At 33.5% G+C, this 27,893-nt stretch overlaps 3 protein-coding genes across 3 annotated transcripts; 1 reads left to right on the forward strand and 2 right to left on the reverse strand.

Moving 5' to 3' along the window:
- The first annotated feature begins 960 nt into the window (after positions 1–960).
- On the forward strand, positions 961–1,401 carry LOC140444677 (general transcription factor II-I repeat domain-containing protein 2B-like). The gene has a single exon (XM_072536440.1). It carries the CDS (start codon positions 961–963, stop codon positions 1,399–1,401), a length of 441 nt encoding a protein of 146 aa, XP_072392541.1.
- A 5,328-nt stretch (positions 1,402–6,729) lies between these two features.
- Positions 6,730–8,004, reverse strand: LOC140444678 (uncharacterized). Its single transcript, XM_072536441.1, has one exon. The coding sequence runs from the start codon at positions 8,002–8,004 to the stop codon at positions 6,730–6,732; it is 1,275 nt and encodes a 424-aa protein (XP_072392542.1).
- Positions 8,005–8,033: 29 nt separating this feature from the next.
- LOC140444679 (uncharacterized) lies at positions 8,034–23,981 on the reverse strand. Its single transcript, XM_072536442.1, has 3 exons — positions 22,567–23,981; positions 22,339–22,511; positions 8,034–8,214 (listed from the first exon to the last, which is right to left on the reverse strand). The coding sequence occupies exons 1-3, from the start codon at positions 23,608–23,610 to the stop codon at positions 8,034–8,036; spliced, it is 1,398 nt and encodes a 465-aa protein (XP_072392543.1). The 5' UTR covers positions 23,611–23,981.
- Positions 23,982–27,893: the final 3,912 nt, after the last annotated feature.

Consider the following 27,893-nt stretch of genomic DNA (forward strand, 5'->3'; position numbering starts at 1 on the left):
GCGGCAACGTTGCGGTGAGCGATATGCCCCTGACGCCGTCAAGCTAGAATCGGCTATTTATAGAACCGACCAGCCGGACCAGCGCGTTAGTGTTCGAGAACGATCTGGATTGCTTTGAACGGGATAAATACGCACGGCGCGGCGACATTGCGCTTAGTTTAAAACTGAACGCGTAACCAACGTCCAGCGGTTGGGTTAGCATAGAACAACAAAAATAATGTTATGGCAAGCAGTTGTAAGAAGGTAAAGACATACCACTTTCATTCCGAATGGGAAGAACAATACTTTTTTACAGAAGTTAAAGATAAAAATGTGTGTTTGTTATGTAATACTTCGGTCTCCGTTGCTAAAAAAGGAAATATTGAGAGACATCATAAAACTGTACATTCTAATTTTGAAAAATCATTCCCACTACATTCTGCCGCCAGAAAGGAGAAACTAAAACAGTTAAAAAAACAGTTAATTGGACAACAATCAATATTTTTAAGAACAGTCGACAAAAATAAGGCTGCAACTGAAGCATCGTACCGTGTGTCCCAGATAATTGCACAAAAAAAGAAACCTTGTGAAGACGGGGAAATGATAAAACAGGCGTTTTTAGAAGCTGCTGATTCGTTATTTGCCAACTTTAGAAATAAAGACGAGATAGTTTCAGCTATAAAATCTATGCAACTTTCTGTTAATACAGTGGTGAGACGTGTAGAAGTAATGAGCAATGATATTTTTTTACAGTTAAGAACTGACTTAGATAACTGTGTTTATTTTTCACTTCAACTGGATGAATCAACAGATGTCGTTGACACTGCCCAGATGGCCGTGTTCGTCAGGATGGTTTCTAGTGATTTTACGATTAAAGAAGATCTTTTGAAGTTCATTCCACTGAAAGGACACACTACTGGACAGGAGTTGTTTTCTGATTTAAAAAATATTATTTCTTCCGAAAAAATTCCAATATCGAAAATGGTAGGCTTGACAACCGATGGCGCTCCAGCTATGATGGGTTGTGATAAAGGTCTGGTGGCGTTATATCGTAAAGATGAAACTTTTCCGCAATTTCTCTGTTACCACTGCATTATCCATCAGCAAGCATTATGTGGAAATTTCCTGAAACTGAACAACGTTATGAAACTGGTGGTAAAAATGGTGAACAAGATTAGAGCTCAAGCGTTACAAAGAAGATTATTCAGAACCTTGGCCGATGAAGTTGACTGTCAATACGGGGACCTACTCCTTCACTCTGAAGTCCGATGGTTAAGTAGAGGACGGGTGCTGAAACGTTTTAATGATGTCATATCTGGCATAGTTCAATTTTTCAAACAAAGCGATGAACGGACTCCGGAACTAGAAAATTCAATCTGGCTTAGAGATTTTGGTTTTCTCGTGGACATTACAGAGAAATGAAACGAACTTAATTTGCAGCTTCAGGGGAGAGACAAAGAATTAGCGGAAATGATTTCTGATATAAAAGCATTTATCAAAGTTTTGGGAACAAAACCTAATTAACAGCGATTCCAAGCATTTTCCTATTCTTTCAGAAAAAATATCTCAAAATCCATTAGAACCCTATGACAACAAATATCATGTAGAAATAATTTCTACCCTGAAGAGTAACTTCAAAAATCGTTTTAAGGATTTCAATGAAATGGCTTTAGTAGCGCAGTTTGTTGTTTCACCCTTTATGGAAATTGATATCCAGCAGTTTGCAGCTTGTGTTATGCAGAACCTTTGGCGAAGACATCGCTGCAACAGAAATGGAAGTCATTGAGTTTTAAAATGATTTAGCCTTAAAATCGTTAGTCTCAAGTACGGAATGTATCTGGACTATTGTAAGTAAAGACAAATATTCAGTTCTATGCCGTGTTGCCTTGAAAGTGAAAGTATTATTCAGTTCAACCTATTTGTGTGAATCTTCTTTTTCCAATATGAAGTTTATTAAGAACAAATATCGCAATCGACTTACAGATGAACATTTGGATAATTGTATTTGAATGGCTGCATCAAATTATACTGCAAACATTAAAAAAATTATCGATGAGTCTGAGTGTCAGCCTTCTCATTGAACGTGCTTTTTTATTTTTCAATGTTTATGTTTATGATAGTGCGTTACTTTTTTGTTGTTATTATTAACTATTTTTAAATCATACGTGACATGCCGTTGTGGCTGGATAAAAGTTTGTGTTTATTTTTCAAATACCTTCGTTTGATAGGTAGGAATGTAGCTATGAACAAGTACGTACTAGTAATATTAGTTATTTTGTTATTAGTACCTATGTATTATGTATTACCAGTTAAACAGTAAAATAAATACATATAATGATAGATTAACTGTAGGTTATTTCATTTACGTTGCGTTACGTGGCTTCCGTGTGGGTAGCTCGCTGTTTATTCCAAAATTAACAAAGTAGCTCAACACATTGAAGAGGTTGGCGACCACTGCTCTATGGGATTAAATCAACAATAGTAGGGCGGAAGCCGTAACACTGTATGTCCCATGTCCTCGGCCAATGCGTCACAAACATATACTTTTTTAATAGAAAATGATTTTAACACTTCTAACAGTTCATTTTTTAAATAACTTTCTTCAAAATATATATCGTTTTCTAACAGGTAGTTTTGAATTTCAATTTTCGTGTTATTTGCACTTGGAGACTTATGTAATTGACGACTGTGGTAACTTGCATTGTCCATTACTATCACACTATTTTGAGGAAGGTTAGGTATAAGACAATTCTTAAACCATTGCTCAAAAAGCTCTGCCGTTGTATCCTCATGGTAGTCCACGCAGGAGTCTTTAATGTTCTTTGCAGAAAGCCATAAGGCATTTGGGACCCAACCATTTTCTGATCCTGCATGTAAAATTGTTATTCTTTTCCCTTTGTTTGATGAAGCTTTTATTTGACACCTGTTGGAAGAATCGGACCATCCTTTGGATGGTGATTCATGAGTGTCAAACCATGTCTCGCCGAGATAACTTATTGGTCGATCTTCTGTACGGTACTTTCTTATGGAAGTTATATATTCAGTACGCCACTTTTGTAAACGAAGGGACTCCATAAGCACTTGCCTTTTGTCAATTGTACGATATCTGAAGCCCATTTTAGACAAAATCCTCCAAAGACTAATGCGGCTACAGTTTATTTGTGTATCATAATTAGTAAGCCGTTGTTTTAAAGCATCTAATGTAGGTATCCGTTGCTCTTCGTACATTGTGTAAATTTTTCGTCTTATTAAGTCCTTATCACTTTCGTCAATACATTTGGCAGAACCGTCATCCTTACGCTTCCTTCTTGACTTAATGGGATTTGATGTAATTCTTTTCACTGTGGTTAGAGGTATTTTCGTTAAATCAGATATTTCACTGGCAGCAGTATTAGCAGTAAGTCCTCTTGTAAGTAAAGAACTATATATTGTTTTTACGATTTCTCTAGCGTGTCATGTCATGATTGGTAGTATACACTGATCGAATGCTTTTTTCTTCAGGTGGATTGGCATCTTCGATTTGAATATAACTTCATTTCTACCAAAAGATACCAAAGCCAGTTTCATTCTTCTGCTGATCTCTGGGAGTAAGGAGCCAGATTTATGTATTATTTATCCCAGGTTCATACATTCTCGTTCACTATCTCAAGTGCAGTGTTGTTTATTATAACATCTTGGAATCCACTAGCTCGTTGTACATGGTTTTTGTTTTTGTCAAGTTCACTTTTAGGCCAACTTCCTGCTAGCTGCATTAAGGTCGCTTACAAGTTCTTGTAGTTCTGCAGGATTATTAGCAGTCAGAACGATGTCGTCTGCTAATCTTAGATGGCTGAGGTATTCTCCATCAATTGATAGGCCTTTGTTCTGCCAGTTCATTTTGCTACATACATTTTCTAGAGTTGCAGTGAAGAGCTTTGGTGATATTGAGTCGCCTTTTCAGACACCTCTGACAGTGGGAAATTCTGGAGTGTTTTCATAAATGTTTACCTTAGCTTTTGCTTGTCTGTATATATTTGCTAAACTCTCTATGTAGGGTTTGTCAATACCTTGAAGGTTAATGCAGTATGAAGGTTAATGCTAGCGGTATTTCATATTCTTTAGCTCTACTTATTAGTTCTCGTAGCGTATGGATATGATTCAGGGCACTGAATCCACTTTTAAATGCAGCATCCAATATATTTGTTAATCTGTTGTTAATGATCTTTGTGAATATCTTATAAGTCTATGATTAGTAGTAGATTTATAGGTCTTTAGTTTTTTATATCTTATTTGCTACCTTTCTAAAGAATAATTATGTTTGTTATATTCGAGTGTTCTGGTATGCATCTTGATCTTAAGCAGTTCGTAAATATGCCTGTTAAGATTTTCCAGGTTTTTTTGCCAGCGGATTTAAGCAGTTCCAATGTTATACCATATATTCCAGCTGCTTTACCACTTTTTATTTTTGTAATTTTCGAATCTACTTCTTTCAGAAGGACTCCTGATATATCTTTTTCTTCTTCTTGCAGTACCGTCTCCTGTCGGAGGCATCACAGCAATCTTTACTTTGTTGGCTGCAGCTCTGAACAACTGTATTGAACTGCACCCATACCACTCCCTTAAAATCGTAACCAGGAAATCCTCCTACGTCCCACATTTCTCTTTCCCGAGATTTTTCCTTGGATTATGAGTCTAAGCAGAGTTAGACACATCTTTTTGGTTACTGATTATTTCTTCAAGTATTTCAGGGGCTTTGTTTAGTTTTCTGTAGAATTTAGTCACGAGTTGTATTATTTCATGTATGTATGTATCTCTTGCTTCTTCCCAATCATTAATGCTTCTCTTGTTTTGTTATAGTTTTTCCTGTTTTCGATTACATTTTCTACCAGTCTTTCATTGTATTTTCTTATGTCTTCCTCAATACTTTTCCTTATTGTCTTACAAAGTTCTGCGCATTGTATCCTCTTTTTGTTGCTACTTACTTTCATTAACATTCTTTGTTTTAGCATTGCTTAGTGCTTCTCTTGTTTTCTTATAGTTTTTCCTGTTTTCGATTACATTTTCTACCAGTCTTTCATTGTATTTTCTTATGTCTTCCTCAATACTTTTCCTTATTGTCTTACAAAGTTCTGCGCATTGTATTCTCTTTTTGTTGCTACTTACTTTCATTAACATTCTTTGTTTTAGCATTGCTTAGTGCTTCTCTTGTTTTCTTATAGTTTTTCCTGTTTTCGATTACATTTTCTACCAGTCTTTCATTGTATTTTCTTATGTCTTCCTCAATACTTTTCCTTATTGTCTTACAAAGTTCTGCGCATTGTATTCTCTTTTTGTTGCTACTTACTTTCATTAACATTCTTTGTTTTAGCATTGCTTAGTGCTTCTCTTGTTTTCTTATAGTTTTTCCTGTTTTCGATTACATTTTCTACCAGTCTTTCATTGTATTTTCTTATGTCTTCCTCAATACTTTTCCTTATTGTCTTACAAAGTTCTGCGCATTGTATTCTCTTTTTGTTGCTACTTACTTTCATTGACCTTCTTTGTTTTAGCAATATTTTGGTTTTCCCAGACAGTTTACTATGTTCATATTGTTGCTGCCGGCCTCCGATTTCTTTGGCACTATCAAGGATGATTTCCATTAATTGAGAGCCGTCGATTTAGTCATGTAATCTTTCATCAATTGTCCTTTGGTAGTGATCTGAGTTTTCTTTTAGATTGTTAATATTTATACCGGTTACTGCTGGTTTTGTGATTAGTTTTATTCTTTCTAGTTTCAGATCCGGAACAATTTTTGCTCTGATTAGTCTATGGTCGCTTCCTGTTTGATATTTATTTGTTACAATGACTTAGAACAATTAAAAATCGCGAACTAGAATATTTTGGTCACGCTATAAGTCGCCCAAAAAGATATAATATATTGTTAAGACAGTCACGTGATATTGATTTCATATAAAAAAAGTCCCTTGACGGAAAAGGAATGAGAAGTCTAGAATTTTCGAGATATCATCGAAAAATTCTTAAATCTAGTGAAGTCTGGAACGTGGGAAAATATAATATATAAACATAATGTTGTTGACAGGTTTAAAAGTCGTAATAATTGAGTTTATAAAATGTATAGTTGTCATTCTGTTAAAATATTGTAAATAAGTTGGTGTTTGAATAAAGTTATTTTTAGGGAGTGTAACAATATTGTATTTATTAATACAAGGCAAGATAGATGGAAGCAGAGGGCTAGGCCGAAGAAGAACGTCATGGCTTAGAAAATTGAGGGAATCTCTTTAACAGGTCATCTGCATTCCTTTTATGAGCTGCCGTTAACAAGACTAGTACCTATAGCTAATTTTATAGCCAACGCACGATCGAGCATAGCACAATAAGAAGAGATAAATATGGTTTCTGAGTAGGGTAAGGTATATTGGTGATAAAAATGAAAAATACTAATAATATAGGAATTCGAAAACTAAGCAAGAAATAAGTTTTGCTTTATTACGTTACCTACTTATTATTTGAAGTAAATGTTTAGAAGAGTTAATTTAAAAAAAAATGATTAATAATGATAGTAAATGTCAAATTGACATACAAACTTATGTTAGGTAAGTTGGTGACACGGTAAGGTATATTGGTGATAGTGGTTAGAAAATTTGGTGATATGGAAATTGTATATTTAATCAGATATTTAAAAATTTTATTCCATACAACGATCACATCTATAATAAAGTTTTTCATCGGCGACAGTATCTTCGATAGATATTCAAATCTCGTGGTATGGTGTCAAACAAGATGAGCACTGAAACCATTGGCTCCATTTGTTTTCTTAACATCAGTTGAATACAGGACTCCACATAAGCCACACTCCCAATCATCTATTTTACTTTTTTTTGCTTTTTGGACAGATTTGTGTGAAGTCGAGGCCTGTTGCTGAAGATTTTCTGTTACTGAAGTGTTTTCATTTGTCGGTGTTAAGCGTTTCGCACTTGAGTCCCTTTTTCTTGACCTCTCTGGACGTTTTGAAGCTGTTGGTGTTTTCAAAATATGATCGACTGTGGCTTTAGGATTTAAAATAGAAGTTTCAGGTGCTGCGTCAGTTGAAACTGGAGAAGCAGGAGCTATGTCAGTTAAAGATGAAGGCCGTAATGCTTCTTTTGGAATAACATCTCCGTTTAAAGGACATATCTCTGTTTTTTTAAAAGCATTCTCAATGTTTTTCTTTGTAAAGGTGCTTATGTAAGCTGGATCCAAAATGGAATGGAAGTTGCTACGATTTGAAACATCCGTAGGGTTATTGCTCATATAACGATTCATGCTATCGGGCCAGTAAGTCTTAAGTGGCTTGAATAGTCCCACGTCAAGTGGTTGCAATAGATAAGTGCAATGAGCTGGGAAATTAAATGGGTAAACTTGATTATCTTTCGCTATTTTCAAAACTTCAGCTCCAATGTGGGCAGAATGAGAGTCCATCAACAATACTACAGGACGTTCAGGCGGTATCGTAGTGATAAAAAAATTTAACCATTCCAAAAACCATTTAGAATTGATCCATCCTTCAGGAGATAATTTTATTAATGCGTTGGGAAGGGCATCATTTTTAAGTGTATCATTCCATCTAACACCTTTAAAGATTACTATAGGAGGAATCCATGTTCCATCAGCACAAATGCATGCTAAGATAGTTTGAGTTTGACCTCTTTCAGCGTAGGATCTTTTATAAACATACTTTTTACCAATGCCGGTAAAAACTTTGGAAGGTTTCACTACATATGATAATCCAGTCTCATCGCAATTCCAAATTAAATTCGGTTTGTTTTTTATATTGAGTTTCGTAAGAACATCATTCAGTTTCAAAAAGAAATCTTTGATCATAAATTCATTAGCCATGGAAGATCTGTAGGCCGAAAGATTTTCTGGCATACGAAGGCACAAGTTGTACCTACTTTTAAAACTATACCACCACCATTTGCTTGCAATGCAGTTAGTTGACGGCAAGAATTTCTCCCGACCATCCACTTTAGCAAGATCATAAGCATATTTCTTGCACAATTCTTGCATTTCTATAATATAATTGTAAAGCCTCAACTCTAAATCACATGACAATGCAAAATGCCTCCCCAGTTTGCACGTTTCAAAGTGCTCCATGCGACTTCTACTTCCTTTGCAGCTTTATATATAGTCTTACCTTCATTTCTTACTAATCTGACAGCGTTTTGAAGTTGCTGTTGATTATATTTTCTATATTTAACCTCTTTTTCCATTGCCAATCTAAAAGTAAAAATTAAATAGGTTATTTGGTGATAAAAAAAGTTAACAGCTTTTAAAAATAAAATACATTTACGGATTCCTCAAAATAATACCTTTTGCATAGTATACTACACTTCTCTATTTTATTTTAAATAAAAGAACAAAATATATCCAAAGTTAACGTCTCAAAAGTTCTTTAAAAATGTGTGCAAAGACACTAAGAAACAACAATCGCAATTTAAGGAATAAAAACTTACCTTGGCTAAATCACGAATTCAATGCAGCTTTTTTGATTGATAATTAGTTTATTGAATGGTTTTATAAAGTTTTATAAAGAAAATAGCAATTATTCCAATAAAAATGTAACCAAATATGTAACAGTCTTTCACATTCAATAAGAAATGACTCCACTATCGCACAATGGTCAAAACAGTCCGTTTACTAAACGCAGGTGCGCGCATCGGTAAATCGGAATATAGTTTGTCCTGCTTACACTCGTAGCAACTTACTAGCGCTGTGTCATGAATGTGCTTGCATAGGGAACTGTGTGGTAATCTGATTAAAAATTATCACCAAATTACTTGTATCACCAATATACCTTTCCTTACCCTATATGAATATATATTTGGGTAACGCAATATGTTGATTTTCTTAGAGAAATAACCACGGATTTACATACATTAGAGATTTATGATGACGTCAGTGAATCTGTAACAGGCAAAATGTAATTATTTAAAACTCTACCTACTAAATTTTCCAAAACAACCATCGTGCGAGTTTTTATAATAATAAATTATCATATAATCCCTAAAGTATTCTGTTGAGACTTCCCTTAAGAGATTTTATCACCCTGTTAATAATTCAAAGTGCATGCGGAGCATTTGCCTCGGAGTATAGTGACCTTTCGAAACAGGCACAGCGGACGGGCATTTGATAACAGTAAGAGGATGAGCGAGGATGTAGGTAATAGGATGTTAGGTCCACATCCACTGGGCTTCTCTATACACCTCGAGTACTTGCAAGGATTCCTCAAACTGAATTGCGAGAAACGATGATACGTGATACTCGTCCGTAGGATAAGAACTCGCTTTTTCCTCACTACGGGAAGCATTATCAATTATAATTTAAAATAATATAATACATTTTAGCGATAAACTCTTGTGAGACAAATGTATTATACATTTTATTTTTTAACATATAACGTTTAAACAGTTTTTATTAAAGAAGAAGAAAAATAGGATTATTCTTAAAGGATATTCTTAGTCATCAATTAATGTACACGTCTTCTCTAACTTCAATTATTAAAAGTTACTTTTAAACTATCTTCTTCTTCTTTAGGTGCCGTCTTCTTAGCGAAGGTTGGCGATGACCTCTGCAAAGTCTTCAATATTTTGGGCTTTCCTTATTAAACTTTGAAAGTCTAATCCTGTCCAATCTTTGATGTTGCGCAGCCAGGTCATTTGTCGTCTACCCGGGCCGCGTCTGCCTTCTATTTTCCCTTCTATAATAAGCTGAAGGAAGTTATACCTGTCGTGTCTAAATATGTGTCCAAGATGAGACGTTTTACGCTTCTTGACCATTTCTGTGAGTTCACGTTCTCTATTCATACGCCTTAAAACTTCTTCATTTCTAACGCGGTCGGTCCATGGAATTTTCAGCATACGACGAAATACCCACATCTCAAAGCTCTCTAAACGTCGTAACGAGCTGACTGTTAACGTCCAAGCTTCCACGCCGTGTAATAGTACACTATATACACAACACTTTATCATGCGGTATCGTAGGGACAAATCAAGATTACGGGTAGTAAGTAACTGTCGCATCTTTAAGAAGGTGTTTCTTGCCTGTTCTATTCTACATTTAACCTCTTCTTCTTGGTCTAAGGTTTCATGTATCCAACAGTCTAGATACTTAAACTTTTTCACTTGTTCAACTAGATTGTTGTTGACTAGTATGTTTATAACTGGTGTGTGTTTTTTTGAAATTACCATTGTTTTGGTTTTTTTTACATTCACCTTAAGGCCGTATAGTTCTCCTTCTCGCACTACTTTGGTTAACAGAATTTGTAGTTCTTCTTCACTGTCAGCAATCAGTACTGTATCATCGGCATGCCTGATATTGTTTACGATTTTTCCATTGACTTTTATTCCTTCTTGTATTCCTTTTTAAACTATAGTTACATTAAAAATGTTGCTATAGTGTCTCGTCTACAGATATATCGGCTATATACCATATAGGATCAAAAAATTAAAAAAAAATCTTTTATAAAAGGTTCATTTACTAAAAGAATCCTTTCGGGCTAAATCACAGAACGTTTTTTAAACATATATTCCATCTTCAGTGCTGCTACCTATTTTTTTAGGCAGCAGCACTGAAGATGAAATACTTGGCTCCAAATTGTATTATGGCTAATTAGGCTACATAAAACCAATGCATGGCGTGGGTGATCAAGAATTTTGCCTAATCAAGAAGTCATTTTTACCGCAATTGCTTCGAGATCTGTTCTGAGCGGAAAAGGTTCCTTGTCTGTTGAATTTTATCCCAAGATTCACACTTTTCTATGAGCGCGATTGGTGTTTGTTCTATCTTTACGAAAACAGTTGAATACAGAAAACGAATACTCCCCATATTATTTCTGGGGAGTATTCTAATTGAATAATTTGTAGCATAGGTAGGCGATGGAATAGTTTGTCAATATTCGACTGTAGTATAGACTTAAAAATTACTTGGAACAATCCTCTAACTGAGGTGAAAATTTTTTTGAAATATCTATTCTAATGTCCTGTCTAAAATATCCACAAATTAGAATGTTTTGGGATAAGGCAACAAAAGTCAACAATATTGCACAAGCCATGGCACGTGATACATATTTTCAAATCAGAAGCAATTTAAAAGTAGTTATTGACGCTGATGTGCCTCAAGATCAAAGAAACGCTGACAAATTTTTTAAGATCCGGCCTTTAGTTGAAAGTTGAAACAGTTGAAAGAATACGAAGAGATTGCTTGACATTTTCAAGACACAGTGAGGTTGCTGTGAACGAACAAATGCTATATATATATATATATATATATATATATATATATATACAATACATTTTGGAGACAGCTACCGCCGTATTCCCGTTCTCCTCCGCCAATCCTCCCGGTCCAAGGCATGCTCCTCCTCCAACCTCTCGATTCCATCGCTCTTCTAATTCCTTCATTCCATGAGCGTCTACGTCTACCTCTTTTTCTTCTTCCAGGGGGCTTCCATCTGTAAAGTTATTGGGGGAAAACGTTCGTCAGACATTCTCAATAGGTGTCCAAACCATTTTAAACATTTTCTTTCTATTTTGTCAATGACCGTTTCTGTAGCATTCATGTTATTTCTTATAGATTCGTTGGTCTTCCTTTCCAGCCTTGATGTTCTAGCACTTCTTCTCAAATAATCCATTTCAACTGCCAACAATCTTCTCTTCGGGTCTGCATTAATTGTCCATACTTCAAAGCCCTAATAAAGAACTGATTAAACCATCGTTTGTCCTATTCTTTTTTTTTTGTTCCTTTTGGAAATGTTGCGATCCCACCATAAGGAGTTCAGACATCCTACAATTTTACGTCCCTGATTTATTCGGTGATTAATTTCGGTTTCTCCCAAGCCGTTCTTATCAATGAGTGCACCTAAATATTTAAATTTTCCCACTTGTTTGATTTCCACGTCCTCGTCTATGAAGACTTCAAACTTTGCATCTGAATTGATAACTAAATATTCTGTTTTCTTCATGCTGACTTGTAACCCGCATTTTACATATTCTCTGTATAGACGCTTTATCATAAATTCTAGATCATAAGATCATCTTGAGCTAGGACGACTTGGTCATCCGCAGAGTTCAGGGAGAAGAGTATGTCATTTCCTATGGGGATTCCCATTCCCTGGCAGTGGTTTTTCCAATTTTGGAGGGCTGCCTCAATATATAAATTAAACAGTAAGGGTGACATACTGCATCCTTGTCTTAGTCCTTTAGTTAGTTTTATTGGCTTTGATAGTCTATTTCCAAGTTTTAGGTAAGTAGTGTTATCCCTGTATACTTCTGTGATTATTCTTAAAAGATATGAACTAATGCCGAGTTGTTGTAAAGTTTGCCACAATTTAAGTCTTGGAACTGTATCACACGCCTTTTCTAGGTCGATGAAGGCTAGATGTACTTCGGTACCAACCGCTATTCTTTTTTCTATTAATTGTTGGAGTATAAACAAGTTATCAGTGCAAGATCTACCAGGCGTAAATCCATTTTCTCTTCGCTAATTAGATGTCCTACATCATCTTGTATTTTTCCATTTATTATCTTTCCAAATAATCTCCAGAAAGTAAGTAGGACACTTAATCCTCTGTATCAGTTGAAATCTTTTCGATCACCCTTTTTAAAGATGGACACTTGGTGAGCGGTTTTCCATTCTTCTTCTTCTTTAAGTGCCGTCTCCCGATCGGAGGTTGGATATCATCATCACTATCTTTACTCTATCTACTGCTGCTCTGAAGAGTTCTATAGAACTGCATTTAAACCAGTCCCTTAAATTTATCAACCATGACACTCTCCTTCTTCCTATACTCCTTCCTCCTCTTATCTTTCCCTGTATTGTCAGCCTTAGCAGCTCATATCGCTGTCCCCTCATCACGTGTCCCATATATTGTAACTTTCTTATTTTTATTGGGTCTATTATTTTGCATTCTTTGCCCATTTCTCGCAATACTTCCATATTAGTTTACTTCTGTGTCCATGCTATTCTAAGCATTCTCATGTAACACCACATTTCAAAGGACTGTAACCCTATTTATGTGTTCTTGTTTTAATGTCCTGCTTTCAAGTCCATATTGCAGTATCGAAAACACGTAGCATCTCAGTGCTCTTACTCTCAGTTCTAATCTAAGGTCTTTGTTGCAGAGAATTGTTTTCATTTTTACAAATGCATGTCTTGCTATTTCTATCCTGGCCTTTATTTCGGTTGTTTGATCATTATTGTCTGAAATCCAGGTTCCTAGGTATTTGTAATTAGCAACCCTTTCTATCGGTAAATTTCTCAAATGTATGATTGTTGGTATATTTGTTTTCTTTATTATTATCATATATTTGGTCTTTTTTATATTCATTTTTAGTCCATATTTTTCACAGAAACTGTTTGTTTTGTTTGCTTGCTTGCCATAATCACGGTGTCATCAGCATATCTTATGTTGTTAATAGATCTTCCGGTAATTATTATTCCTTCACTTTGAGATAGTAATGCTTCTTCAAAAATGGCTTCACTATATACATTAAATAGTAATGGGGACATAATACATCCCTGCCTAACTCCTATCCTGATTTCAATTTCTGGACTGGTTTTCTATTCAAATGGTACTTTAATTTCTTGGCAGCATTGATCAATTAGAAAAGTTATTCGTTCTATTAGAAGTGGACCTCCTGCTTTAAGTAACTCTACAGTTATATTGCCAGGTCCTGGAGATCGCCCGTTTTTCATTTTAATTAACGCAGTACGGACCTCGTTGTTAGTAGTATTAATGTTACTATTTGTTTGTCTCGCCATACTCTATTCCTCTCCCATATATTCCAATCTGAACTCTTGGAGTAAATTTTTATATTGACTTTCCGACTTTCCCACTTTTCTATAGGAATTAAGTTGTTTTTCTTTAGATTAGTGATAATTCTTCATGCTTCTGTAGTTTGAGAACCACCAAATAAATTTTCAACTTGGACACATTTTTGTTCCCAGAAATTGTTTTTTGCTTTTTTTATTTGATTGCGTACTTCTCCGTTTTTCCTTTGATATGTTACTCTATTGCTAGATGTTTTATTTGTTAGCCATTTCTTATATACTTTGTTTTTTTCTTGTATCATTTCTTTTAGTTTTCTGTCATCCATGGTCGTTCGTGGTGTTTTTTGTCGTTATTCTCTGTTCCTAATATTCCATAAGCAATTTTTTTTATTATGGTTTTGAGGTTGTTGTACTCTTCTTCAACATCCATATTTCTTTCCATCTCATTTATTTCCTTTTCTAATCTAGATTGAAAAAGATGTTTAATACTTGGTTGGAATAAAAGGTACATTTATATCTCTCCGTTTTGTACTGTGTAGTATTGTTTCTCTCACTTTCGGTGTTCTAGTTTCGTATGCAGTATTGTTTAAAGGGGCACAAAGATTAGCTAAAAGAAAGTAGTGATCTGTCCCACAGTTAGATCCTCTTTTTACTCTGCAGTCTTGGCACTTAAACTTTGATTTCACTCTCATTATTATATAGTCTATGATCGACTTCTATTGGCTAACAAACGATACCTTTTTAATAGAAAACATTGTCTGCGCCACTCCCAAAGAATTAATATTAGTATGAAATGAAAAAGACAGAAAAGATTTGATTTCACGTTCAAAGCGTCTATGTATCTGTTGCTCCGTATTTCGACTTAATAAGTCTCATCAGAACAGTTATTTATAGCCGTTCTTAACGTGAAAAATAATCTTCTCTGTCTTATTAGGAAGCAACAATAAAATGGCTTCGTTATGGACGCAATAGCGACATCTGATAGAAAAATCGGTAAGATAGTTTCGAAACAAATTAATATTAGACTTCGATATTTATCAAGGGAAAAATACATTTCTGCAGAATGATGATGATGCTAAGAAGTTAGGTGTTGGTCCATCCATAGTCATTAAGGTATCTACAACATTATTAGAAAGAACACATGTATTCATTGATACATATTTCACCACCTTACCTTTACTTTAGTATGATATGTTATGCAATCGTCAACTGCGTTGCAAATAGAACCTTCAGATGAATGTAAGCGATGGTCAAAAAAAAACTCCCGATATGTTGAGGGCCTAGACCAAACATTGTTAAAAAGTACAACGAATCCATGAGGGGAATAAATTTAACTCTGGTAACTAGAAACAGGTACAAACCTAGAATATCACTTTAAACACATTCCTGCAATGGCATCCGAGTTAAAAAATTCTGTTAGATGTAAGATTCCAGGTTGTAAGGATAAAACAAAAGTTTATTGTGAATCATGTGACATATTTTTATCTTTAACGAAAAATAACTTCTTCTTCTTCTACTTCTTGGAGACCTTTCGATCTCTTTAATTCTGTAGCTGCCTCTGGTTAATTTCCTGGGAGGTAGATTGCCAACTATCCCTCCATCTTTTAGGTGGTCTTCCGGGAGGTCTCGAACCGGGCGGGTTGTTTTCTAGGGCAATTTTTGGGAGTCTATTCTCATCAATTCGTCTTACATGATTGTACCACATCCTCTTACGCTGCCTTTTCCATCTTACAATAGGCAATTTTTGGGAGTCTATTCTCATTCATTCGTCTTACATGATTGTACCACATCCTCTTACGCTGCCTTTTCCATCTTACAATATCTTGAATTTTGCACTGCTCTCTGACTTTTGTATTTCTCACCCTGTCTCTTCTTGTTTTGCCCACTATTGTTCTTAGGGTTTTCATTTCGGCAACCCTTAGCATCTGTTTCGTTTTGTTGGTATCTTCGCGCACTTCTATGCCATATGTCATCATCGGTCGTATGCAAGTCTTGTAGATTCTAATTTTACTATCTGTGCGCATATACGGATTTGACTAGACTATCTCCTGCAGACATCCCGAAATGCGGTTGCTTTGTTGATCCGACTCCTTAGGTCCTTTACTGGGTCGTGTGTGCTTGATATATCTATGCCCAGATATCTGAATTGCATCACCTGTTCTATGGAGTTGTTCTCAACCACTAACTTAGATCTGAGCGGATCTTTTGCTATTGTCATACATTTAGTTTTGTTTGTAGAAATGGTCATATTTAGTTAGCGGATTATTTGACAGAACTGAAAGAGCTGTGTCTGAATATCATCTTCTGATTCGGCAATAATTGCTGCATCATCTGCGCAACCCACCATACCAATTCTTTTGTTGCCCATTCTGTATCCGAGATTGAGAGATGTTACTTTGTTTATAATTTTGCCCATGAGTAGGTTAAACAAGAAGGGGCTTAAACTGTCGCCTTGTCTAATTCCTCCCGGAATATTTTCAGCGAATTGGTCTCTTGCTCTAACTTTGGTTACAGTGTTGTTATTTAGGTTATGGACTATCTTTGTTATGTTGGTCGGTGTTTTATTTTCTATTAATATATTTAGAATGTCTCCCAGGCGAACCCTGTCAAACGCATTCGTCAGATCAATGAAGCAAATATACGCTGGCATGCCGATTATAGCTTTTTCATTTATTTGTTTTATTATGAATACTGCATCTGTTATAGACCGCCCTCTTGTAAAACCTTGTTATTCTTTAGCATTAGTGATTTGCCTTTCCAATTTGTCCTTAAGAATACCCGTGAAAAGTTTCATCGTTGTATTTAAGAGGGTTATTCCTCTGTAGTTTTGTGGGCAAGTTTTTTGTCCTTTTTTAAATATGGGGATTGTGATGCTCTTATGCCATTCCTCTGGTGTTTCTGTGTCGTTTAAGATTTTGTTAAATAGTTGTGACAGTATAACAGGAAATAACAATTGCTTTAAACAATTTCATTTACAGTAATTTTGTATTGATGCGATCCTGATATCCTTTTGAATGTACATTTTTTTTCACATTTGGCAAAAAAATAAAAATTTAGAAAAGTTTACATGTGTTTTTATACTAAAAATCATACGAATTCTATTATTTAATAAAAAAAAAAACAAAAAGGATCAGGTTAGGTCTCAGGAGGATATTATGGATTTATTACAATTACGGCAAAATTTAAGGAAACAGATTTTAAATTAATTTTAAAATATTTTTTCACTTTTTTATGAATTTATATTGAGAATGGTTAGGTACGTCATAAAAACTGAAATTTCAATAATTTTGAAACAAACTATAGAGAAACACCGACCATGAATCCAAAAAATCTATTTACAAACACGATCCTCCAATAAATCCAATAAAAAAATTCACATTTCTATTCATCGACTGCTTTTAACCAAACGGTACCTCTGTATATACCCACACACATAAAAACAAATATCTCCAATCTATCGTTTGAGCAACCGGAAACGTCAAATGGTTATTTCGAAGCATTTACCGTTGGATAACCGTGTCTTCGAAAGAAAAGACACACTAGATGAACCCGATGGGCGTCCCCCTCATCGAACTAATGATGTACCATCTTGCATCGTCGGTGATCAAATGCCTGTAATGTACCATCATCGGCATCGACGGATGGGACGATGGGTACTTATTTAGTAGTTTGGGCACGCGTCCGCAGCACCGAGTACCGGTGAAAGGCGGAAATAATGTCAACTCAGCTATAAGTACCATTTAGTTTTTTTTTTCTTTCAGAGTGTGGTAACTTGGAGGCGGTGTTGTTCTTATTGTCGTTTAGTACTTGTACTTGAATTGAAATTTATGGCTTTATATCAAACCTACTTGCCTTAGGCAAGCAATATCTTTATGGCAGTTCCTGCAAAGATCAGCTGTCGTGAAAATTACTTTAATAATAGATGTTCCGAAAATCTTATTTTTGATAGTCAATCGAGATATTCATTCAAGATATTCGTTTTCTCTCCAAATCAGTATTTATTTATGACGTTAACATTATAAAAATCTTTGTTTTGTGTAAAGGCAAACTTCTAAAATATAGATAGATATATGATTTCTACTTCTTCTAGTGCCGATGTCACCAATAAAGGTCGTCTACCAGGACCCATTTTTCGTTCGATTTTACCTTTCATAATCAGTTCATACTTATCATTTATAAGTATATGCCCCAAATATGCTGTCTTTCTCCTTTTAACACTGGTCAAAAGTTCTCTCTCTCTTTCTTTCCATGCTGTGTAACACCATTTCGTCATTATTATGATCGGTCCATTGTATTTTCAAAATTCTCCTAAAATCTCAAAAGCTTTCAAGTCAACATTAACAGCCCCCGCTTTGGCACCATAAAGAAGAATATAGTGGATATAATATTCTAAAATCCAATATCTTCATCCAATTCTTACTCATCTTCAAAAATACTGTTCTTGATTGCTTTATTCTTGATCGAATTTCTGTATTTAGATCTTCAGTAATCCAGACACCTAAGTAGTTTATTTTGTTCACTTGTTCAATATCTTCATTTTTTATCTGGATCCTTATTATCACTTTACCGCTTTTTTAAAATCATCGGATTTTCCTGCCTCTGTACATTTAGACGATGTTTGATTTCAGTAAAGATTGCTAATAATTCTTAGATCACAGGTGTTTACTTTAATATTTGTAAATATCTCCATATACTTGTCGTGTTCTACTGTATTAAATAATTTATGGTAATCAATGAAACATGCATAAATATCGCAATTCACATCTCTACATCGTTAAAATAGCACTTGTATGCGAAAGAGAGCCTCTCTCGTATCCACTGCGTTCCTAAAACCAAACTGTGTACGGCTGATTTTTTCTTCGCATAGTCTATATATCCTTTGATGTACGATTTTTAGAAATAACTTTAAAATGTGGTTAATTAAGCTGACGGTCCGGAAATCATTGCAGGCTACGGATTTTGTTTTGTTTGGTAGAGCAATAAACGTTGACTTCAGCCATGATCTTGGTATTACTCCGTGTTCAATTTTTTCACATGCGAAAAATCATGTCATTTTTTCGCTGTATTACTAGCTACCATTCTACCACAATTTTAGAATTATTTCCCGTTCTCCAACCCTTCCTACTCACATTTTAACCCCACTCCATTAGAAATACAGACAGTTGTAAGATAGTAAACAAGAAAGACTCTCTCTTCCCTGTTGTCTATCGATGATAACGGACACTCTCTCTTCCCTGTTGTCTATCGATGATAACGGACACTCTCTTTTCCCTGTTGTCTATCGATGATAACGGACACTCTCTCTCCCCTGTTGACTATCGTTTGGTGACAAGGGCCTCTCTTGATTCTTGACTGTCGCTAAGGACAGTCGTTGGCTCTTTCGTCTGCTGAGTCCTACTAGGCAGACGTATAATCTCTCTAGCCTGTTACCTATCGCTTGGTACAGACTTAGCGCACTTTTTCTCCACTCTAACTCTCTCGCATATAGTTACGCGAAAAATACCGAAAATACTATTTAAATCTTGTACAGACTCAAAATGTGCTCTATATCGTGATCTAAGTGTTAGTACCGCGAAACACGTGTTCATAAACCGGTACCCGGCAGATTCCGCGTATGAAAAACAACCGCGAGTGTAGCCTGTCAATATCGTGTGTGTGCAGCAGAAGAATTGGTAAGACTTTATATAAACTTAATTCGCTATAATCTGTATAACCTTTTACCACATATCCTAATTTATTTGAACCAGCCCTATGTAATACAGTCCTCATTAACTGAAATTATATTCATAATTTCACATATGTACACCCTTTTTGTACACTCCGTTTAAATATATGTCATTAAATATTTTGATTACTCGTTGAGTACCGTCGGTGTTAAATAGCTTTATAAGTTCAGCATATGCATTGTCAGGTCCAGAAGCTTTGCTATCTTTTAGTTGTGATATTGCTTTTTCCACTTCATCTGATGTGATTGGTAAGTGGTCCTACATATTGTAGGACGTAGGTTGTTCAGACCTATTATCATCAAAAAGTTCTTGTATGTATTTGGCCCATATGCATATTTCTTGATTTTTATCTGTGATGATGTTCCCTGTTGATCTTGCAGTTGGCTAGCTGTGTTGGATTTTTGAAGACAAGTTGCTTGTTTTACCTTTTTATGCATATTAAATTTACCGTGTTTTGTTCCAACAACTCTATCTTTTCACACTGTGTTTTTAACCAATTTTCTTTGGCTTTTCGTAATTAGATTCTTATTTGTCTCTGACTATTTTTGTACATTCTTTTGTTATTCTTTGATTTTCTTCTTTTTCCATGAGTTGTAGTATATTGTCATTCATTCAACTTTTCTTCTTCTCTTTATTTTCTATTAGATGTTCTTTTTCTGATTTTGTTAAAGGTTTCACATATATTCTGGAGTGATTCTTCTGGATCATGTATAACCTTTATGTTTTCAAATGTTTTCAATAACTGTGGCATTAAACTGATTAATTACAATGTTTGGAACAATGGTCGATAGTAGCCATTTTGTCGGTATCTTACCAGATTTGTATATGTTGTTAAAGAGGATAGTTATTGCCCTTAAATTGTCTTCATCTATTCTATAAATTTGATCAGCTCGATGTGAACTTTATTTGATCCAGATACTCTGCCAGATTTTAAGTTCTTTATAGCATGTTGAACTCCAGAGTTTAATTTTATTGGAGCTTCCTCGTTATCAATTTGTGTTGGTTCCGTTTTTGTGTCCATGAAAATATCTTCAATATATTTAGTCCATACTTGTTTTATTTTAATTATGTTGTTAATTAAGGTTTATTGTTTTTGTCGATTAATCGATTAGGTGTGCTTTTTTAATTATCTTAAACTTTTTATGTAAATTATAATGAGCATGGTTTTTCTGCAATTCCTTCATTTCAATGCATGTTTTCATCATACACTTTTTCTTTGCTTCTTTTATTTTGTTGCTCATTAATTTATATTTTCTCTGTGTTACTCTGGGGTTTTGTTTCTATATTTGCTTCTGTGATCCATGATTTCCAGTATTTATTGAGTCATTTAAGATTTTCGGTTTTCTTCTTTATTTTATAGAGTTTTGTTCTGTGTCTTTATAACATAATGTTTGACATTTGTCCAGATAATGTTCACTTTATCAGTGTTTTTCATTTCTAATGTTAATCTTTTCATTTCATGATTTTATACAAGTTGAAGGTGGATTTCGTTTATCTTGGGCAACTGAGTATTCATCTTAGAATTCTTGGATTTTATTATCTTTTTACCATCAGTTTCATTTTTGAGACAAGGAGGTTATGGTCTGATGGGACATCTGCTCCAGGATAAGTCATAACGCTTGGAATGGAATTTCTAAATCTTAGATTAATTAGTATAAAGTCGATCTTATTTCTAATGCAATCTTGTTCGTTATACTGTGTTGACCTCCAGGTCTACGGTGTGGTAATCTAAACAATGTATTCATAATCGCCAGGTTTTCTTCTTGATTAAATTGACCCAATCTTTTGCCTCTAGCCTTTCATTTTCCTAAACCATAATCTCCTATTATATTGCCCAGTCGGCCTTTTACTATCTTAGCATTTAAATCGCATATTATTATTGTAATTTCTTCCCTTTTGGTGTTTTGTAAAAGTTTTTTGAGTTGTTCATAAAATGTTCTATTTCAGCTTCTGATTTATCTGCAGTTGAAGCATACACTTGCACTATATTGATGTTCACTGGATTACCCTGTATTTGTAACAACAGCATTCTATCCGAAAAGGGAACCCAATTTACAGCTGTTTGGACTCTCCTGGAGATAATTAACCCAACTCCATATAGATGATCTCGGGTGTTAAATCCGGAGTAATATATTGTTTTATCCATGACCAATGTTTTACCAGAACCAGGTCGGCACATTTCACTGCCTAATATTTCTAGGTTCAGTCTGTTCATTTCATTAATCATGTTGTGGGTCTTTCCTTGTTCGAACAACACATTCCATGTGCCGAAATTTACAAAGGATTTGTTCTTTATATAGTTATTTGCCACATTTGGGTGGCTCCTCCTCATGAAGGGATTCCTAGCACCCCTCGACCATTAAAGGTCCGCCGCGGACTAGTGGCCATGTGATTGACCGTATTTTACATGGTTATTGTTCTAGGGAAATCTGCAGATCTATAATGTCGTCGGTTAAGAGTGTAAATCTGCTAAGTCCATTATAACAGATTTTACAGGAGAGCATAAAAACTGTAGCAGCAATGAAAAATCATTGTTCTATTAATTAGCAATATTTATAACATCAAATATAGTTCCAAGTAATATATGTATACATCCATAAACCGATTTTATCAACGCAATTAATTTTTATTTACACTTTTTGGGAGTTAGCAGAATTTCCTTATATGTAATATTAAATCTTTTGGACTTGACAAAAAAAAATATAAGCAAGTATACAAAATACTATATTAAAAATCATTTTAATTATGTTGTTATTGTTTTACATAATATTATTCATGAGGTAAATCATCGTAGAAAGTATGATAATCATTAGGTAAAATATGTTTTAAATCCTGTAGGTCATTATACTTCCTACTTGAAATCTTCAGTCTTTCAGAATAGAGTTGGTCTAGTTGAAGTAATGAACAAGGTACAATTCCGGAGCTGAGCCTCTGAGGTAATAATTTCCAATTATCGCCAAACCGTAATTTATAATCAATTTGACCGTTTGCATTATATCTTAACGCACGCACATCTACAACCTAAAATAATTACATAATAAGAATTTACATAAAATAAATACTTGTGAAGACTTACTTTTGGGTCACCTTTTTTCTTACCGGGACGGATACTTTTCAGGAACTCAAGTTTCTTCATTGACTTAAAGAATGTATGATTTAAATAAGTTACATTATATTTTTTGGGTATCTTTCGGGCAGATAGACATATTCCCAAATAATCTGCTGGCACGTTGATTGTTTTGTTCTTTAAACACCTTTCAATTGTGGAATGCATGGAGTCTGCCTCCATTTGGGTGTGCCCAACTTCTAAGTACTTTTGCTCAATAGTAATGTTTTCCTTCACAGCTGTATTCAGTAAGGCGTTTGAAACAGTTACGTTTCTATTTTGGTAGTTACAGCCATCGCTATACAAAATTATTTTTGTGTCTCCGTAATCAGTAGTTCGATCAAGTGTAGGCAAAATTTTGTTGGTGATAAAGTCGGAACAGATGGTTGCAAACTCTTCTGCAGAAACATTACCTTCCGTCTCATTCCAAATGTAACAAAATCCATCTTTATTCCTTAAGTTATAGAAACAAAGATTGTGTACGCACAATTTTGTTTTATAGTAAAGGCTCGAAACTTTTGATTTAGGAGCCATCAGTACAGCTTGTAAGTCAACAGTGAAAACAAGAGTTTCATTAGCTTTATCACGATCCTTTTCTTGACGTGCCTCATTCTTTTTAATATGATGTAAATTGTATTCGTCCTCAGATATATGCCCTACTTTGAATGCACCGCATTTTTCGCACTGGTCTTTTTTTGGTCGGAATAAAGAAATCTTTTCGGAATCTAATGCTTCATTGAAAGTTGTAATAGAAAGTGGTTTGATAGATTTTGTTTTACACCAGTCATCAACATAAAATTTGTATAAATTTGTTTTAGATTGCCACTCTGGTAAAAGGTATTGTTTAGTGCTAGTTGATCTACAATAATGAGATTCCATTTTAGGAATTGAATCTATAAAACCTTTTAGCGCTGACCGCTCCTGTTCAAATGGCTTACTTTTTTCGTTTCTTTCTGTTTTTCCTCTGTTTTCTTTAGCTTCTTTTGATTTCTTTTTCCATTCTAATATGGTCATTATACCAATTGAGAGAAAGAAAGAACTCTATGAAAGAAATACTCACGTTTCAGTATTTTACACCAACGAACGCTATTTTGAATTAATAAATTTGGTAAAATATGGCTATAACCTTACTATTGCACTAACTTCTGTCTGTACGGCATCGATTTGCCATAACAACTGACTAAGTAACAGCGGACTTGTCAGAATTACACTTTACGTTTTTGGCGACAATATAAAGCATAATTTCGTGCGACCAAATTGTACTAAAATATAAATAAAACGGAGTTATCAGATTTCACTACATAATGAGAAATGTTATCTACATTATGACTAAGCAAAAATCACAAAAGGTCCAAAAAGTGGACTTAGCAGATTTACACTCTTAACCGACGATGTACTGGTTTCATATTGCCTTCTACATACTTATGCCGTTTATCACATATAGGTTCATACGCTTTTGGGATCAGTAGTTCAGTGACTAGTGAACAGTGTAGTAGTGTCTGGGAGCTCAGGGGACTGAGATTCCGGAAGTCCTGAAGAAGACATCAGAGAGGATGTCGAAAGCTCGGCGCAGTGATAATCAATGCGGTTCAAACCGGAAGCCTGGTGAGTTTAATTTTAATTTTTATAATAATATTGTTCTTAGTTTTAGGTTTCATATATATATATATATATATATATATATATATATATATATATATATATATATATATATAAAGTAGTTAGGTATTATTGACTGACACGTTATGTAAAATAAAGTTTTATATTGAGGTTGCAGTCATTAATAGGGCAGGAAAGTAAAACTCTTTGTTCTTTAATCAAGCTTTCGCAAAATTTATTTGCTTCTTCAGGATATGCTAAAATATGGTATCAGTAAATACAACGAAATTAGAACTAAATAGCATTGTATAAAACTAGTAAAAAAACTTACAACATGAGGTTAATCCATTAAATTTTCAAATTTGCAAAACATTAAAACTTAACTTATTTTAAAAATTATACAGTTATGTAAGTACAATATTCCAATTTAATTTAATTTTGTAAAAATTCATTTTGACATTGATTATGTTGATGTTTGATTTGTCAGAAAGACACTCGTTTCTGTTTATTATATTTTTTGTTGTTGATAACTAGCTCTTGATTGTTATTATGGTTACGTACAAAGTGGCGCAAAAATATGAATATTTAAATTTTTTGAAATTCTAATTTTTATAGTCAGAAAATCTAATATTGGAAAATTATAGTATTAATTTTCGTAAGACAGAATGTAATTATAGATATTGCTTAGTTTATCAATATCAGTTTTTTTATTAACGCATTGATATTTATTTATGCATACCATTTCTAAGAATTCTCTTTTATTTAATTGGTTTTCGCGTCTTAATATATTAGTTTCATTGAAATTAAATGAATGATTTTTATTAATTGCATGATCTATTAATGCACACGTATTTTTATTATTTCTAAGGTCACTTTTATGTGATGTTAGTCTGCCTATTAGATTTCTAGATGTGTGTCCGATGTATGACTTATCACAATTTTCGCATGGTATTATATAAACTACATTTGAGCTTTCCATAATGCTAATAGGTGATTTAGTTTTTGTATACAATGATGCTAATGTTTTAACATTTTTAGTTGCAATTTTAATATCAGAATAGTTAGCAAAGACTTTAGTTAGTTTGGGTGTTAATGTTGGTATGTAAGGTAGTGATGTGAAAGTAAATTGAGATTGCACGATTTGTTGATTTGGTTCTCTTGTTTGATTCATGTCAATCATTCTATTATTAGGATTATTAAATAAAAATTTGTTAATTATTTTAATTGGGTACGAATTCTCTAATAAAATGTCTTTAAGTTCTAATAACCCTTTGTTGATGTTATTGATGTGTGATAATTTGACTATTCTGTTTTTTAAAGCCAATATCAAATTTATTTTCATATGAGGTGGATGTTGTGAATGATAATTAATAAATCTGTTAATTAATCAATAACATCAACAAAGGGTTATTAGAACTTAAAGACATTTTATTAGAGAATTCGTACCCAATTAAAATAATTAACAAATTTTTATTTAATAATCCTAATAATAGAATGATTGACATGAATCAAACAAGAGAACCAAATCAACAAATCGTGCAATCTCAATTTACTTTCACATCACTACCTTACATACCAACATTAACACCCAAACTAACTAAAGTCTTTGCTAACTATTCTGATATTAAAATTGCAACTAAAAATGTTAAAACATTAGCATCATTGTATACAAAAACTAAATCACCTATTAGCATTATGGAAAGCTCAAATGTAGTTTATATAATACCATGCGAAAATTGTGATAAGTCATACATCGGACACACATCTAGAAATCTAATAGGCAGACTAACATCACATAAAAGTGACCTTAGAAATAATAAAAATACGTGTGCATTAATAGATCATGCAATTAATAAAAATCATTCATTTAATTTCAATGAAACTAATATATTAAGACGCGAAAACCAATTAAATAAAAGAGAATTCTTAGAAATGGTATGCATAAATAAATATCAATGCGTTAATAAAAAAACTGATATTGATAAACTAAGCAATATCTATAATTACATTCTGTCTTACGAAAATTAATACTATAATTTTCCAATATTAGATTTTCTGACTATAAAAATTAGAATTTCAAAAAATTTAAATATTCATATTTTTGCGCCACTTTGTACGTAACCATAATAACAATCAAGAGCTAGTTATCAACAACAAAAAATATAATAAACAGAAACGAGTGTCTTTCTGACATAAATCAAACATCAACATAATCAATGTCAAAATGAATTTTTACAAAATTAAATTAAATTGGAATATTGTACTTACATAACTGTATAATTTTTAAAATAAGTTAAGTTTTAATGTTTTGCAAATTTGAAAATTTAATGGATTAACCTCATGTTGTAAGTTTTTTTACTAGTTTTATACAATGCTATTTAGTTCTAATTTCGTTGTATTTACTGATACCATATTTTAGCATATCCTGAAGAAGCAAATAAATTTTGCGAAAGCTTGATTAAAGAACAAAGAGTTTTACTTTCCTGCCCTATTAATGACTGCAACCTCAATATAAAACTTTATTTTATATATATATATATATATATATATATATATATATATATATATATATATATATATATATATATTATATTTGTATATCGGATAAATGTTCGTCTTTTTCTGAATTTCGTTATAATCATCCGTACTATCGCGTTCGTCATCAAGAGCAGGTAGATACATGTTTATATTTGATTCGTAATCCTTCGATAACTATGTAAATATGTAGTTTGCTCAACAAACAGTGAGTTCATTGGTTCCACTAAACGAAGATCTAAAGCATAGCTTTTTGCTTTTGTCTTACCTTTAGTACATATATATAATTTTTTTTTCAAATTATTTTTCGACCATAATGTTTTAAATATTGATTTATAGTATCAGCAATCGGTCAGGAAATAAAACTCTATTTGTTCAGTCTCAATATTTCGTCACGATTTTGTGACTTCTTCAGGAGAAAACTGTAAATTTATTAGAATAATTAATTATTATATGTAAACAAAGTGAATATTTTAATACTTACAACTATAAGAATAAAAATTTAAATTTTTTTAGCATACCTATCTAAATAAATGACATATTTGTTTGATTTTCGTTAGGAGTTATGGTAACCGCAATATTTTATAGAGTGAATTCCCATTGTACAATTTTTAGTGAGTAGGTTAAATTAAACAATTACTATGACAGTATTATCCATATTATAAAGTGCAAAGATGGAATTAATAGTATAGAATTGAGAAAGAATCAGGAAAACGATAAATTGATCTATAAAATGTAACTGATGGTATGTAGTCAGTTATTGCAATACTGATATTAGGAATGTAATAAAATTATAGGTACAGTTACTAGACAATTACTAAGTTTGTGTTTAAAGGTTAAGATCTATCATATTATATATTGTTATATTGGTCAAAGTCAACAGTGGCTTAAACAACGTGCCACTCAACACAAAAGTGACTGTAACATACGAAAAAACTCTTGTGCCTTAGTGGACCACCACTTGAAGACAGGACATAACTTTGACTTTAATAATGAAAAAATCTTGGAACAAGTTGATAATTATAAAAATCGGCTTTTCCTTGAAATGGTACACATTAATAAAACTCCTGAATCTATCAATTATAAGACAGACACCAATCATTTAAGTAATATCTACTGCAACATACTAAACAATATATAATATTATAGATAGTTCCCCATTC

Source organism: Diabrotica undecimpunctata, chromosome 6, assembly GCF_040954645.1.
Source record: "Diabrotica undecimpunctata isolate CICGRU chromosome 6, icDiaUnde3, whole genome shotgun sequence".
In the NCBI taxonomy this organism is placed as follows: Eukaryota; Metazoa; Arthropoda; class Insecta; order Coleoptera; family Chrysomelidae; genus Diabrotica; species Diabrotica undecimpunctata.